The sequence below is a fragment of the Takifugu flavidus genome, chromosome 2 (genome assembly GCF_003711565.1).
Source record: "Takifugu flavidus isolate HTHZ2018 chromosome 2, ASM371156v2, whole genome shotgun sequence".
Lineage (NCBI taxonomy): Eukaryota > Metazoa > Chordata > Actinopteri > Tetraodontiformes > Tetraodontidae > Takifugu > Takifugu flavidus.
In genome coordinates, this window is record NC_079521.1 from 3367277 (window position 1) to 3380962 (window position 13686).

The following is a 13686-nucleotide window of genomic DNA, read 5'->3' on the forward strand; positions in this document are numbered from 1 at the left end:
CCAGAAAGCTGTCTTCTGAGTGTCGGGGGGGAATTGTCCAGGGACGAGAGGGGAGGAGGGGAACAGTATTGGCCTGGGCCTCCATGCTGCTGATTCATTCTTCAATAGAGGCACAAATATCAACACAAGGGCAACAAATCATGGACATGAAAAGCTATTAGCCGCCGTTGTTATTCAGAGTCCCAGGCAGGCGCTCCTGCGCGGAACACGACATCCTCGTCACCTACTCTGGAAAAGACTCAACCAAGGATTGATAATCATCATTTTAAGCAAATTTAATACGCTCCGTGCTAAATTGAAAGGCATCTGCGATGCAGCTAACTGTGAGACTGCAAATGATCGTGGATGACACGTGCTCACTGAACCAACCCCCCATTATCAGGTTAAATAAACCGATTTTGCTGTTTGTTTGTTTTTTTGACCCGTGTAGATGATTTATGTCATCCAAATGGACTTTAAAAACAGAATGTAATTTAGGACTGTGGGATCTGCCCTCTAATTAATCAAACAACACTGCTGGAAATGGAAAACCAGCCTGTTTGACCAATACACGTGCAGGAACTCTAATGGTTTTAGGCTCCGCTGTGTAATGCCAGGACTGGTCCATCAGGCCAAACCGAATATCCCAGTAATATTCCATTATTCCTGGCTGCTTGACAATCTTTGTTTTGTGAAAATCAGTTATTTCACGAGAGCGAACGATGGAGAATCCACCTGTGAACATTAAAAGACGCCTCACGGAGGCTCCGGCAGAGTTGCAGCCCTACTTTTTGTGTCCTGGGAGCCTGATATTCAGTAAGTGTGAAATTAGGCAAATTATTGCCGGAAGGATTTTCTTTACTGGATCATCACAGGATTGACTTTCCTACTTTGAATATTAATCCAGCCTCTGTCAGAGAATTGATCCCGCGATTCCTTCGGTGTTTCAGTTTTGGGTTGGCGCTCGATTAAAATCTGCTTGTTGTTCTCTTCTCTTTTTTTTTCTTCTTCTTTTTTTAGCTGAGATAATGTCTCAAATGGGCTCGTTATTTGAAGTCAAGGCCTGGCTGTCTGCCTCTGATTAGTGTAATTGTCTCTCGGTTCAGTGCCTCCAGCTTCCTCCGACCTGAAGAGGAATCGGTAATGTAACTAATCCACGGTAAGCAGGAGGCAGCCCTCTGCTTTAATCCTGCAGTTTGCCCTTTGGAGAATCTTCCCTTCTTGTCTTTTCTCTGGGAGTCAGAACAGGAGCTGTATTCTCATTCTGTCAGTCACAGGGCTGCCTCCGAGGCCGTGCCGCCGATCACAGTAAACTGAGGAGCCAAAAGCAGCTTCGGTCGTGTCCTCCCGCCTAAAAAGTCCATTGTGGCAGAAGGAAATTGACTGCGGCAAGTTTAACGGCAAAACGGGAGGAGAGAGGTGTGGGTGGAGGACGGGGCTGGATCGCCATCATTGATTGGCTGTCACAGAAAAGGACCTGAACCGATTTGACTTTGGAAAAAAGAACTGACTTTGATTTTGATTTGAGACACGGCCGTTTCTGCCACGCCCTCGTCCTAATGACCCGCTGACATTTGTGCCCTGTGAAATCCGGCTTCCTTTAGATTTGCTAACGCCCACTGGACAGGAAACGTCCACTGGCGCTCGGCTCCACCCTGCTATCAACAACGTCTGCGATTTGGACAAAAGCCGTCCTTGTTGTCTGCCGACCCGGGACGCCTCCATCCACACAGTAACCAATAACAGAAGCAGAATGAGCCAAACTGTCAGCCTCCATGAGCACATAGGAACCCTTTATTTCAGCCCCAGAGAAGATGGACCATCTTCTCTGGCTTGGCTCTGAAGTGTGACCATCGGTAGATCTGTCCCCCACGTTCTTGGACCCTGGATTGGAAACCAGTCCTTTCCAGCTCACACACACAGCAGATTTGTGAGCAGGATGCTGCGTATTGAGGCAGACAGAACCTGGACGGCTCCCCCTCTCCTCTTTAAAGCTGCAGAAGTGGATAAGCCTCTGGTGTTATTCACAGGCTCCCTCTGACATATTCTGTTGATGTTTATTTAAACGCTGCTCAGATTGGTGTGGAAATTGTCCTGTTGTGAATGCCCAGCAGGACACAAAACAGCTGAGCTCTGGAAGTGAAACAGAGAAAGAGAGGGAGGGGAAAATATATTTTTCTGAAAGGATGGAGTGAGAAAGAGAGGGAGAGCGAGGGAAGGGGAGGCTTTTATGTAAAGGAAGGGATTTGTGGGAGATGTATTTTGTGTAATGAGATGCCCCAATTCTGCTCTTTGAAATCACCTGGAGCAGCAAACTGAAAATCTCTCCTTTGGTCTGTCCCCGGTGGATCCCTCTTCTCGGGGCCCGGATCCCCCATCTGACGGAACCGCAGCAGGCAGCTGGGTGATGGCTCCCACCCAGCCATCAGCTCTCAGCTCCCGCTGGGAGATTGCTCCCTCTGCCAGGACATTGTGTCACAGAGCGGTAATGACGCGCTGCTCCTTCCCTCCTTTTTTGTGGCAACATCGCCATCAACCTTATTGGCCATCAGGAGAAATGTCCATTCGACGACGGCGCCGGCGTCTTTGCGCGCAGACTCGGCGCCGCCTGTGCGTGGAAGGTGTGGGAAGAGCCTCCCTCCACATGGAAAGACTGTTATCTGATGGTGATGAGCGCCATTTGAAGTCCCCTGCCTCTGCATCCTCAACATCGGGGCCCATTTCCAGCCAGCTCATTCACTTTATTGCCGTTCGCTGATGGCAGCACTTTGAAGTGGTTGCTGAGGCAGGGATGGGGGTAGCTCGGGGGGGAAGGGGGAGTTTAATTGGCTGCATTAGTTGCTGTGCCTTTCTTCTTCTTTGTTGGTGCCCTCCAGTCACAGAGAGTCGGATTAGCCGACCTACATTTTCACCCCCCTCCCCCACATCATCTTGATTCAACGCTTTTGGTTTTGAAATTTTTTAGAGTTTTCCCCTCACAAATAAGTTTTAGTTGTTTGCTCGGAGTGCTTCATACATTTCAGACATGCAGCAGCTCCGGTCCACACTGCTGTGTTTGTATTTCCACAGATGTGTACACACAGACCACGGGGGAAGATAATTTTAGCTCCTCTCCCTATAGACCCATCAGTGATTGACAGCATGGATGATGTCTTCTGTTTCAGAAAGTGTCGCCCACAGCAGTCACCCTTGGAGACGGTTTTGATGTTTGTTTTGTTCTAAATGCCTGAACGCTGTTGTACATCCACTGTGACATCTCCTGCAGTATGATTAAGCAGGACAGAAAACATCCACGTGGATGAGACAAATGAGGAAGAAGAAAAACCCTTTTTTAAAAAAAAAAAACCGCCCACCATCCATCCGTGGTTGACAGGTGCAACATGCATCACCAAAGCCATTTCAAATCCCACAAACATAAATATCAGGGGGGACTTTATGGTTTCCGGACTAATTTACCAAACTGCAGCGTAAACAAACGGATAAGAGAAGCCGTTTGTGATTTGCTGATGTCTCTTAATGCAATTTAAAGCCGCATCAAAACAGCAACTTCAATGTTGTGAATGAAAAACATCCAACAAACATTTCTGTCCGCAATGTCGTAAATCTCTTGCTGTTTGAGGCATTATTTGAGACATTATGTGGTAGTGAACTTCTGAACTCAGGGCACCTAAAAAGGGGTCGTCCTTCCTCCGCGTGCGTTATTGCGGCGCGCAGGGTCACATGGGGGGAGGTTGATGTTGTGGCTAACCTTGGCTGGCTGCCCCTGTAAACCATCAGTCTGCAGAGAGTCTGACTGAAATATTAAAGAGGCATTGTGCCGGAGCACATCGCCACAGAGGGGGCGCCGCCTGCGCCGCAGCATATGTCACGGGTACAGTAGCACCTCCTGCTGCCGTCGACCGCAACGATGTGAAGGGAAAAAACAAGACTCGTCCTGTCTGAGTGAGAACAGGCCTGTCGCACCTGTCAGAAGATGGAGGTCGGCTCGGCTTACACGAACTCTGTGGGCTCCGATCAGCCGAGCTGTGATTACTCGAATGAGGAAAAGCCAGCAGTTATGTTTGGGGGTTTGCTTACCTGTGCCGTGTCTGTTGCCAAAGCAACAGTGGATATCATGTCGGGGGGTGACAACAACAACAACAACAACTGCATGCTTGTTCAGGTTTCAGGCCCGTAGCTTGGATTGAAAAGAGGCTGAGAATAGAGCCAGGTTCTGTCCTGAATGTTGGACCAGCGTCCTGTCTGATTGTGCCTGCAGGTGCCGGGAAAAGCTCAACAGCTGGGTTTGAAGAGGTGACATTTGACTGGAACTGCTTTGGGTTGCAGAGCAAAACACCAGAGTCGCTGGCGACACGTGGAGCGGAACTCTTAATAATTCCTGACATAATTCCAAAAACGGATATTTTAGATGTGTGTTTACGATAATAGATGAACAACGCTGGGTTTGAATGTAAAGCTGGAGCTTCCAGGGAAAAAAAACGAAAACGCCGAAGAGCACACAGCTGCCTGGACAGTTGTCGGATTTGTATTTGATCAGAACAAAACAGATCTAGAATAACAATCAATTTGCTGTAAAGTTCAACCAGCAGCCTTCGCAGCATTCACATCACAGCTGATCCAAGACAGACGCGATGCCCAGTGTGGCATTTGGAAGAGCGTGAAGGTTGATTTGCATTCATGCATCTGAGTTTGTAATTAGAATGACCTCCCACGCACGCGCACGTGCACACGGACGCACACACGCCTGGTTCCGTCTCTCCTCCCCTCCAAGGCTAACAAATGTGTTTGGCAGAGAAAGCTTCCTACACAGGGAGAGTGGTGAAAGAACTGAGGCAGGATTTAAGGCCCCTGGGGAACGAGGAGAGCGAGCAAGAGGCAGGAGGAGAGCGAGGGAAGGAGGAAGGCGGATACAATCTTTTAAAAACGTCTTTTAGATGGTGATTTTCAGGCTTTTTAGGTTTTGCTCTGCTGTTGCTCTGGGAACTGTCCTGATCATTGTGAAATCAAGCACTTATGATCATGATACGTGGTAGCAGGGGTCTGAATATGCCCCCCCCCAATGTCTCCGTAACAAGCTGAAATATTACTAAATATGAATCTTTCTGCTGTGTACTCTAAATTTACTGTTGTCTCACACACTCCAGCAGTATAAGAGTCTAATGTGCTTCTCTGGAGACAGCGGCTTTGTAGCTTTTAAGCCTCACTCAGTGGGATGGACACGTTGGTCGGTCGCGTATGTAAAAGTATTCATGATTCCCACAGGAACGCCACAGCGATGCCTGCTGCTGGATGATGTTTGCTTGGATGGTGACATTGTTGTTACGTTAATGCAGCCATGAGAACATGAGCATCTCCTTCAGCTCAGCTGTATTCAGCACACTTATCATGGTTGATGTGCCTCTAAATCATTTCCATTCATTTGGGAGCTCCAGGAAGTAGCTAGCTGTGCAGCAGCTCATCCATATTTATGGAAATCTCCCTGATTTATTGCGTGAATGGATTCAGTATAAAGACACATTAAGATGTCGTAGAACCAAACCGAATCATGGATTTGATCAAGGTGGAGGAGAGACGACATCACAGCGCTGTGTCATCGACACGCGTTCGCTGCCTTTGGAACACTTGTTGCAGAGCTGTGCAACAGTCGACGGCGTGCAAGACCACGGAGCGAATCACGTGCTATCACTGCCAGATGTTTGATGCTGAGGAATCCTTTCATATTCTAATTCTCTGATATATGACTGTGAGTGTGCCTGGAGCCATGCAGCTATTCCTACTATAGTTGATGGCTTTATGTTCTCACTGTTACCGGCTGTTTTGTTTCCTGTAACAATGCAAACGCTTTTTTTTTCATTTGGGCATTTAGACAAGAAAGAAGAATGGCACAGTTGGTGTGTGTGTGTGTGTGTGTGTGGGGGGGGGGGGGGGGGGGGGTGTGTTCCACTCTCTACTGTAAATGCTGCGTATGTTGTTTTCAGTTTTGGAAAACGCAACAGTTTAGAAATGAAGACCTGGCTGCCGTCCCGACTGTTGTAAATCAGGAAGTGGACGGAAGACAACTCAAACCGTCTGATGATGTCACACAGGCAGACAGCTCTGGATTAGACGTAATAACTTTATCGATCCACAATTATCTGCACAACTAGCAGAGCAGTGATGTATTGATTCTCTGATAATGATCTGCTTAGACATTACAGGGAATGAATAGCAGACGTCCCACCAGGGACCCTAGAGACAGATCTCATAGGAGGATGCTGGGGGATTAAACTTCAAGGCAGCACAGAGCAGAGCAGCGCAGCACAGAGCAGCATAGAGCAGCATAAACCAGCACAGAGCAGCATAGAGCAGCACAGAGCAGCATAGAGCAGCATAGGGGCAGTGCAGAGCGCTCAACAGTGACCAGTTTAACTGGGTGAGGGTTCAAATGATCAGAAATTGCAACGTTTCCACCTGAACCACCTCCTCAGGCTTCGCATAATTTCTCACCACTTGTGTAAAATGACATGCCCGTCTTTGGTTTAGACCAACAATGTCGCTCCTTTGTTTTATTTGATCACCACTGTCAACATCAAGACCACAAATACGCAGCAACAAACACTGTAATTGCTTCAACTGATAATGCTCATCCGGGGCTACGTGCCGGAGTCTCAGGGACGTTCGCCGGAGTGTCTGAGCTTTATGGAGTGACAGAAGAATTCCATGTGGGTTTGGTTTTAACAGGGCTGTCTTTCCCTCCTGTGTTCCGCTTTGTTTAAGTCACAGTGAGGAGGATGGACTTGAGAAATGTAGGGCAACGTCACTCAATGCTCACTAGCCTGGCAGGATAAACTGGTCAGCTTGATGAAAAAGATATTCTCTAGAACACAGAGGGGGGAGGTGTCACTGTTTTGGTTGTTTTAAGGCTTTTCCCATAGTGGCGGCATTTGGCAATTAGTTGCTCTTTTAAGTGCACATAAAGCTGAGGTGGCTGTGTGGATTTGGTGCGCCATCACCTCATTTTCACTGTTCCACTACAGCGGGTCCGTCTGGGTCTCCTCTCTCCTCAGCCGCTACCATCAACACACTCTCGTCACTCCACGATGAGATTGAAATACACCCACAGTCATATTCCTCTAAAGCTGTTATGCATGCCATTAAAACCATTATAAATCACCTTTGTTATGTCCGGGTATTATCTCGCTCCGTAATATACAACCGTTTACTACACCATTTAAAATTAGCTACCTGAGCAGGGCGGCATTGCTGATGGCCGTGTGTGGGGAGGATGCAAAAGCTGGAATTCTCTGTTCTCCATTGATATTCTCACCAGAAAAACACCCAATAAGCAGATGACTGAATTTTTTTTCAAAGAAAGCTATTGATCAGGTAATCCTTTTGATGAAAATAGGAAGTGTAATGAACAAACAGTAGCTAGAACTGATTTTATGGGCAGCTATTATATCAAATTAAGCAGGTCATTGATTTTAGGGGTCTCTGTTGTTATTTCTCGGCTTGAAAGTCGTCTGCTTAGATCTTCGTGCTTCCAGTTCTTCCCACGTATGGATTTAATTTGTGCAAATCCATCAGGAACCAGAAATGAGACCTTGCCTCAGCGAGTTATCCTTCCTGTGTTCTCTTGTTCATTTTACATGTCCTCGAGTTAATTCCACTCCTAATTAACAACCTTTGAAAGGAATCTATGTGATAATTACCACAAGGAGGTGGAACGGAAGTAATCACACGCTGCAAAATTTATTCCCCACCACAGGGAGAACCCGACACTTACCCACTTTTGTCCTGAGAATAACTTTCAGCACTTGTTTTGGAAGCAGAGGAACCTGAATGGAGATGAAGGGGTCAGTTGACGTGGAGGTCATGTGGCGGACAAGTACAAAAAAGCTGCCTTTACTGCGGGGATGACCTTCACAGGGACTGTGACCTTTTTTTTAACCTTTTTGAAATGTGACCAGTAGCTTTGGTAAGCAAACACGCACTTTAAATTGAATGGGTAATGTTCCCTATACAGGTTAAAAATGTCCAAAATTCTCAGCATGTTTTGACATTTACTGCCTTTGAAATTAGATAAATATATACAGCTACAAAGGGAAACCAATGAATGGCAGCGATAAATGATTAATAAAAACTCAAATAATTATGATTCAGTGTTTAACCCTGTGAAATGCATCAGTTCTGGAACAACATTTTCAGAATCCGTGTCATTAAAATCACTCACTGGCAAGTCCAGGGGGCGTCGTCCCGCTGATGAAGTGAAGGTGACTTCTTCCAGTGCATCAGCATATTTATCACATTACTCAGCAATGTTCTCTCATCCTGATCACGAGAGAGGAGGTACCAACCAAAGAGAGGCTTTGTTTTTGTGAAGGGTCGGGGGAGACGTCACCCAAAAGTCCTAAACAAAGAAACAACTGCAAAAATTCACCTTTGATGAGATATCCCATAAAAGATCTTCTAAATGCCTTTTTTTTTTACGTAGTCCAATACTGTCATATCATTTTGATTGGCCACAGGAGTTCAAAGCTCAACCAAATATGAGCAGAATCCAGCTGTCAATCACCTTTAAATTTATATTTTCGGACTCACAAAGCAGCTGGATGCTAGTGTGCAAAAACTTCCAATTTCAAGCTAATTAACAGGGTCGTTTCATGATATTTCAACAGTCGTCTCAGGACAGTTTGACCCTCTCTTACACCACCGCTCCTGTCGAGATCATCGGTAATCATTTCAGGGGTGTTTGAAACTCAGTAAAATACTTGCTAATCTTTTCAATGAGGTCTAGATCATAAAGTTGAAATAAACTCCACGCTGTAGGTGACTATATGCTAGATTTTTTTAAAAATTAGTGGCTTTAATAACTGTGGCTGCTGCTCTGCAATACATAGAAGATTTTGAGCACAGCCTTATTTTTAGTTTTCCTGAATAACCTAACGTTGGGTTCACAGAGAGGAACGTCCAGGCCTGAACAGCTGTGTGTGCACAGGCGGCTGCTCAGATAATAAAAACCCTGCCGGCCCATCGGGCCTTTTCATTACTCACTGAGCATTAATGCAGTTTTTAAGGTGGAGTCAAGAAGTGCAATTTCCTCTAAAAACCTTCATCTGGGAAAAATCAGGCAGGTTTTTGTCCTTTTTGAGTGCTGCGGTTTGAAGTGCGGCCAGACGTTGCTGGAGACCGCATTGATCCAGGTCTGCGTTTTGATCCGGTGACTTTTCAATCCATTCAATTCATCAGAAGACTTTCCAAGGTATCTAATCTTTCAGGACTTTTCATTCATGACCATCTGTAATGATTGAATGGGAGACTAGAGAGATTGGAGTGGTGTGTCTCACTGGTCGTGTTGTGACTGGAAACACTGGAGAGGCTTCTATTGTGGGGCAGATTCACATTTACAGTGAACTGCTCTGCATCTGGTACCTTTTTAATAACCAGTCAGCCATGAAAGGAACCTTTATAGATGGACTCCCACACTTTTTTCCCATCCTTTCCTCCATCATCGTAATGACACTTGTGTGATATCTGATCGGTGTCAGAGCAGAGAGGTGAGGTTGGCTGACAGTAAATTATTTCTGTTCAATTTGTAGAAAGAAGATTGTTGGTTGGCAGGAATTTGTATCTATGTTTCTATTCATTGAACTGGGAAAGAACCAAAGGTAATAAATGAATACGATGCGCTGCTTCAGTTGTGGAATTATTGATTAGTCTCTTCTTTAAACATGACTTATTTTAATTGTTTCACTTTTGTTTTGTCAGTGAATGCCAAATTCTGATCTAACTTGCTTAGTCTCCATGGAAACACAATCTGCAGCTTTAAACAGGAGGTATTTTTGCTTGACAAATCCTGAAATGATTGATCAGTTATCGCCATGGCTGCAGGTTATTTTTCCTCTTGAGTTCTGGATGGATTTTGGCATCACTTGGCAAATCGCATGAAATGTATTTCCGGGAAACACACCGGCTTCCTGTCACCTCTAAACGCTTGGTTAAACATACAATGAGGCATGTGTGAGTGTGTTTCTGCGTGTTGAAGTATCCCTAAATGTCTAAGTGCTTTATTCCCACCTAACTGCTGATTATTACTGGCTGTAAACCTACTTCCACCACACTCGCTGCCACTGCCGTGACTTAATTTCACAGAAATCACAACAAACCGTCCACCTTCACAACGGTTTGTCCTATTTTACTGGAGTAAACTGACACCAGAGTTCTTAGGAGACATTTCCTCGCAGACAGATCTGAACCCCCTCAGTCTTTAATCTGAAATAACACATGAAAAAAACGTTAAATCTGCTGACGCACTGCAGAAAACATCGAGGGACTCACCGTCTCTGTGTGTCATTCCAGGTCCAGTTGCTGTGATCAGTGGCGAGGAAGACTCTGCCAGCCCTCTCCATCATGTCAACCACGGGATCATCACCCCGTGTACTCTGGATGCGGGTCCTGATGCGGTTGTCATAGGGATGACGCGCATCCCAGTGGTGGAGAATCCCCAGTACTTCAGACACGGCCACAACTGCAACAAGCCAGCAACCCGTAAGTCATCAGTCCATCAGTCTCCTGTCTGTTGGGGTACCGAACCAGAGGGGCAGGTCAGCTCTGCTGGGGCTGATGGGCCCGGACCGAATCCTAAAGTCCTCCTGGATGTCATTGCTTTGTGCTTCTTTACATAGCCAGCCTACGCTTCCCGAATGGTCCACTTCGACCTGCGCCATTCCGTGAATTCAATGCCGTGCCGAACTAAGCTTTTTCCAGAACATGTAATTATTTCTATCCTCTGAGGTGCTCAGGCCATCATTAAGTTGGTGCAGCAAGAGGAAGCTGCTGTGTCTCATCCATCATTATTTATAACCAAGTGATTGAACTGGAACAGCCTTCTCTTGTCAAGCCCACCAGACTGGACACCGTATTTTCCTTTCAGACAGACACAGGAGAGGGACTCTCAATATTCATCCCATCATTGCAGTGTTTCACCCAAAATTCACCAGTTTGTACAGCCAGAGGAGAGAGAGAGAGCTGGCGATGAGCACAGCGGGGGGGGGGGGGGGGGGGGGGGGGGGGGGGATGGTTCCGTCACTGAACCAGGCTCTGGTTAGAGGTTTAAACAACCTTTTAACCCAATATGAGCAATCAACACCAACGATGCGACACAACATAAAATGATGAGTAAAAAACCCCAACTGCTGGTCAGTGACCCCATGAATTTATGAGGCTCGTTTACGGTGTCACATCTGCACCCTGATTTGTTTTCTATCTTTACGCCGAGAAGCACTCGGGCCCACAGGGCTTCACAGTAATCTAGTATCGGTTACAGCGCCGGCATCCTTATATGGCGTGAACATCTGGAGACATGGTTTCAGGCCCCTCATCTACAATTTGTTCTGCTGCTCGCAGTCTGACAGGCGACTGGGATGTAGCCAGCCTCCCTCTGTCCCCGAACCCATCCGCTGGTCCCCTGGGACTCATGCTGCAGGTTTGGGGAAAGACGTGACCGCTGCAATGTGACATTTACTCGCGATTACATCAGGTGTTCCAGGGAGTCACAACGAGACGTCGCAGCGGCTGCAGAGTGACTCCTGCTCCTGTAGGAGTTGGTCCCGGTCAGGAGAGTTTACCACAATTTTACCAGGCAGACGGCTTTTGACACCTCGGCTCATATCCCGAAAATGACCACTGGTCAGGTTAACAGAATTGGACGTATGGATTTTAGCCAATGAGGTTGAAGGAAATCCCATTTAGAGGTAATAAATAAATAAACGTCAGGTCTGATGTATTATGAATCACATGAATTGTTAATGGCAAAGGCAGCGACTGATTTAGATCTTCATGTCTTGCACAGGATATCTGATTGCAGGCTAATGAATAAATGACAGCTGCTGCAAAATGAAACTTTCGCCCACGTTCCTGTTGTGTAAAGTCAAAGATGTCTGGCGAAGCCCTCTGAGCGTTCCTGCTCTCTGAGCTCTACCTTCCCCTTTTTAGATTTCATTCCATGTGCATGTTCAGAAAGTGAGACTCTAACAAATGAACCCTGATTTCATCACAGGGTCATAAATGGCTACTGGCTGCAAAAAAAAGGGAAAAAAGGAATGAGCTCAGAACAGCTCCTGCCTGTGCTGATCCTTCACTGAATATAAATGCTTCCTTCCCCCAGGACACAAACATAGGAGCAGGAGATATCTGTGTGTACATGTCTATATCCACATTGTGTAGGTGTACAACAGGGAAATGGAATCTGTGCACATATGCGCATCTAGGTAGACTTTTTTCCACCTCCAACTTGATCCCCAGGGTGGCCCCTGGGCCCCTGTGGCTCCCTATTGTCCTGCTGCAGGCCTCATTGAGACACACTGTCCTACAGCTCCTGTCCACTGCTGCTGCTCTGTGCATCCAGTGGCACCGATACATAATTCATTTATTCATTTACTGCTTGTCAAAGAAGATAACACACACATAAAATCACAGCCACACACACATCTAAAGAAACTTTCCTTACTTACATCTGTCAGGAGTCCAACAGAGAGCTTCTGGGATATTGTGAGATCCCCTCTGAACACTGCTGCGGCCCATTGTTTTGCTCCGTTTATCTACAAGGTTTTTTTTTTGCTAACAGCTTGATCACATTTACTGAATAACAATAATAAGTAAATCACAGTAAATCTGTGAATATTAAAACGTAAAGCTATCATCTCTTGTTAAAAGCAGCTGTCGGCAGCAGTGAAGTTGGTTTCTACATCACTTTATGAAGCTCGCAGCTCCTTCTGGAGCATTTTGAAACCATTTCAAACAGCTGCTTTGGGTTGGATGGGGAAGGACCGTCTGCATGGAAGGGGGGAGCCGCAGCTCTGGAGATCCCACTGTTGTTTTCCCAGATGAATTATTCAGGAGAATTTCCTGGTCAGGTGCAGCTAAAAACCACAAAGCGGAAAAATGCTCTCTTTCTGTCCTCGGTTGCTGCTTGGTTGTTGCTGCTGACATTTTAAAGCCACAGCAAATATATAAAGAAATGACATAAATATCATCCAGGTGTTGTTGTCCTCAAACCTAAACACACACACACACACACACACATGTTCACGCACGCACAGCACTCTCACGCACACAGCTGTGACGAGCTGGAGAGATTTGGGGGTATCAACCAGCGTCGATCTCATTGTCACTCTGTTGGTGATGATTGCTTCAATTCTCCAGATGAAACGCTGGTCTTGACTTTTATTGCAGTAAACAAGCGAGCTGTAACTGATTAGAGCTTTTGTTGAAATCAGCTTTTTTTTTTTTAAATGCCTGGCAAAAAAAAAAAAAAAGAGGCCAATTCTGGGGTATTGCAGCCACATTAGGGAGATAAGGACAGAAAAGGCAAAGGACAATTCTTTAGCCTAATGACAGATCTATATCTAGCTGGATCTGCTGTCTCCCAGCAAGTGGTTTTGTTTTATCAGTCGGCTCGCTATTTTAATTACAGATTTGTCACATCCCGCTGGCCAACATCATACAATAGCTTTTGATGTTGGAGTGTAACACTGAGTCTTTCATTATACCCATGTTATTAGTGATATCACACATGGCTCGGACACCCCCCCCCACCCCCACCCCTCCTGTCCCCTCTGCTTTTGGTGTAACAGAGACATAATTCTGCTCATGGTGATGTTTTTGAAGATTAAAATGTTTCCAGCAGAGACAAGGAGAGAGTAATTTGGCAGCTTGAAGCCACCAATG

The 13686-nt window shown here is 46.1% G+C and overlaps 1 protein-coding gene across 3 annotated transcripts in view; it reads left to right on the forward strand.

Moving 5' to 3' along the window:
- Window positions 1-13686, forward strand: part of ntrk3b (neurotrophic tyrosine kinase, receptor, type 3b) — a 131214-nt gene that overhangs the window by 92360 nt on the left and 25168 nt on the right. For all 3 annotated transcript variants that reach the window (XM_057016324.1, XM_057016317.1, XM_057016332.1), the window contains one exon: window positions 10318-10506. In XM_057016324.1, coding sequence (XP_056872304.1) covers window positions 10318-10506 — 189 coding nt within the window. The remainder of the gene's footprint in view (window positions 1-10317; window positions 10507-13686) is intronic.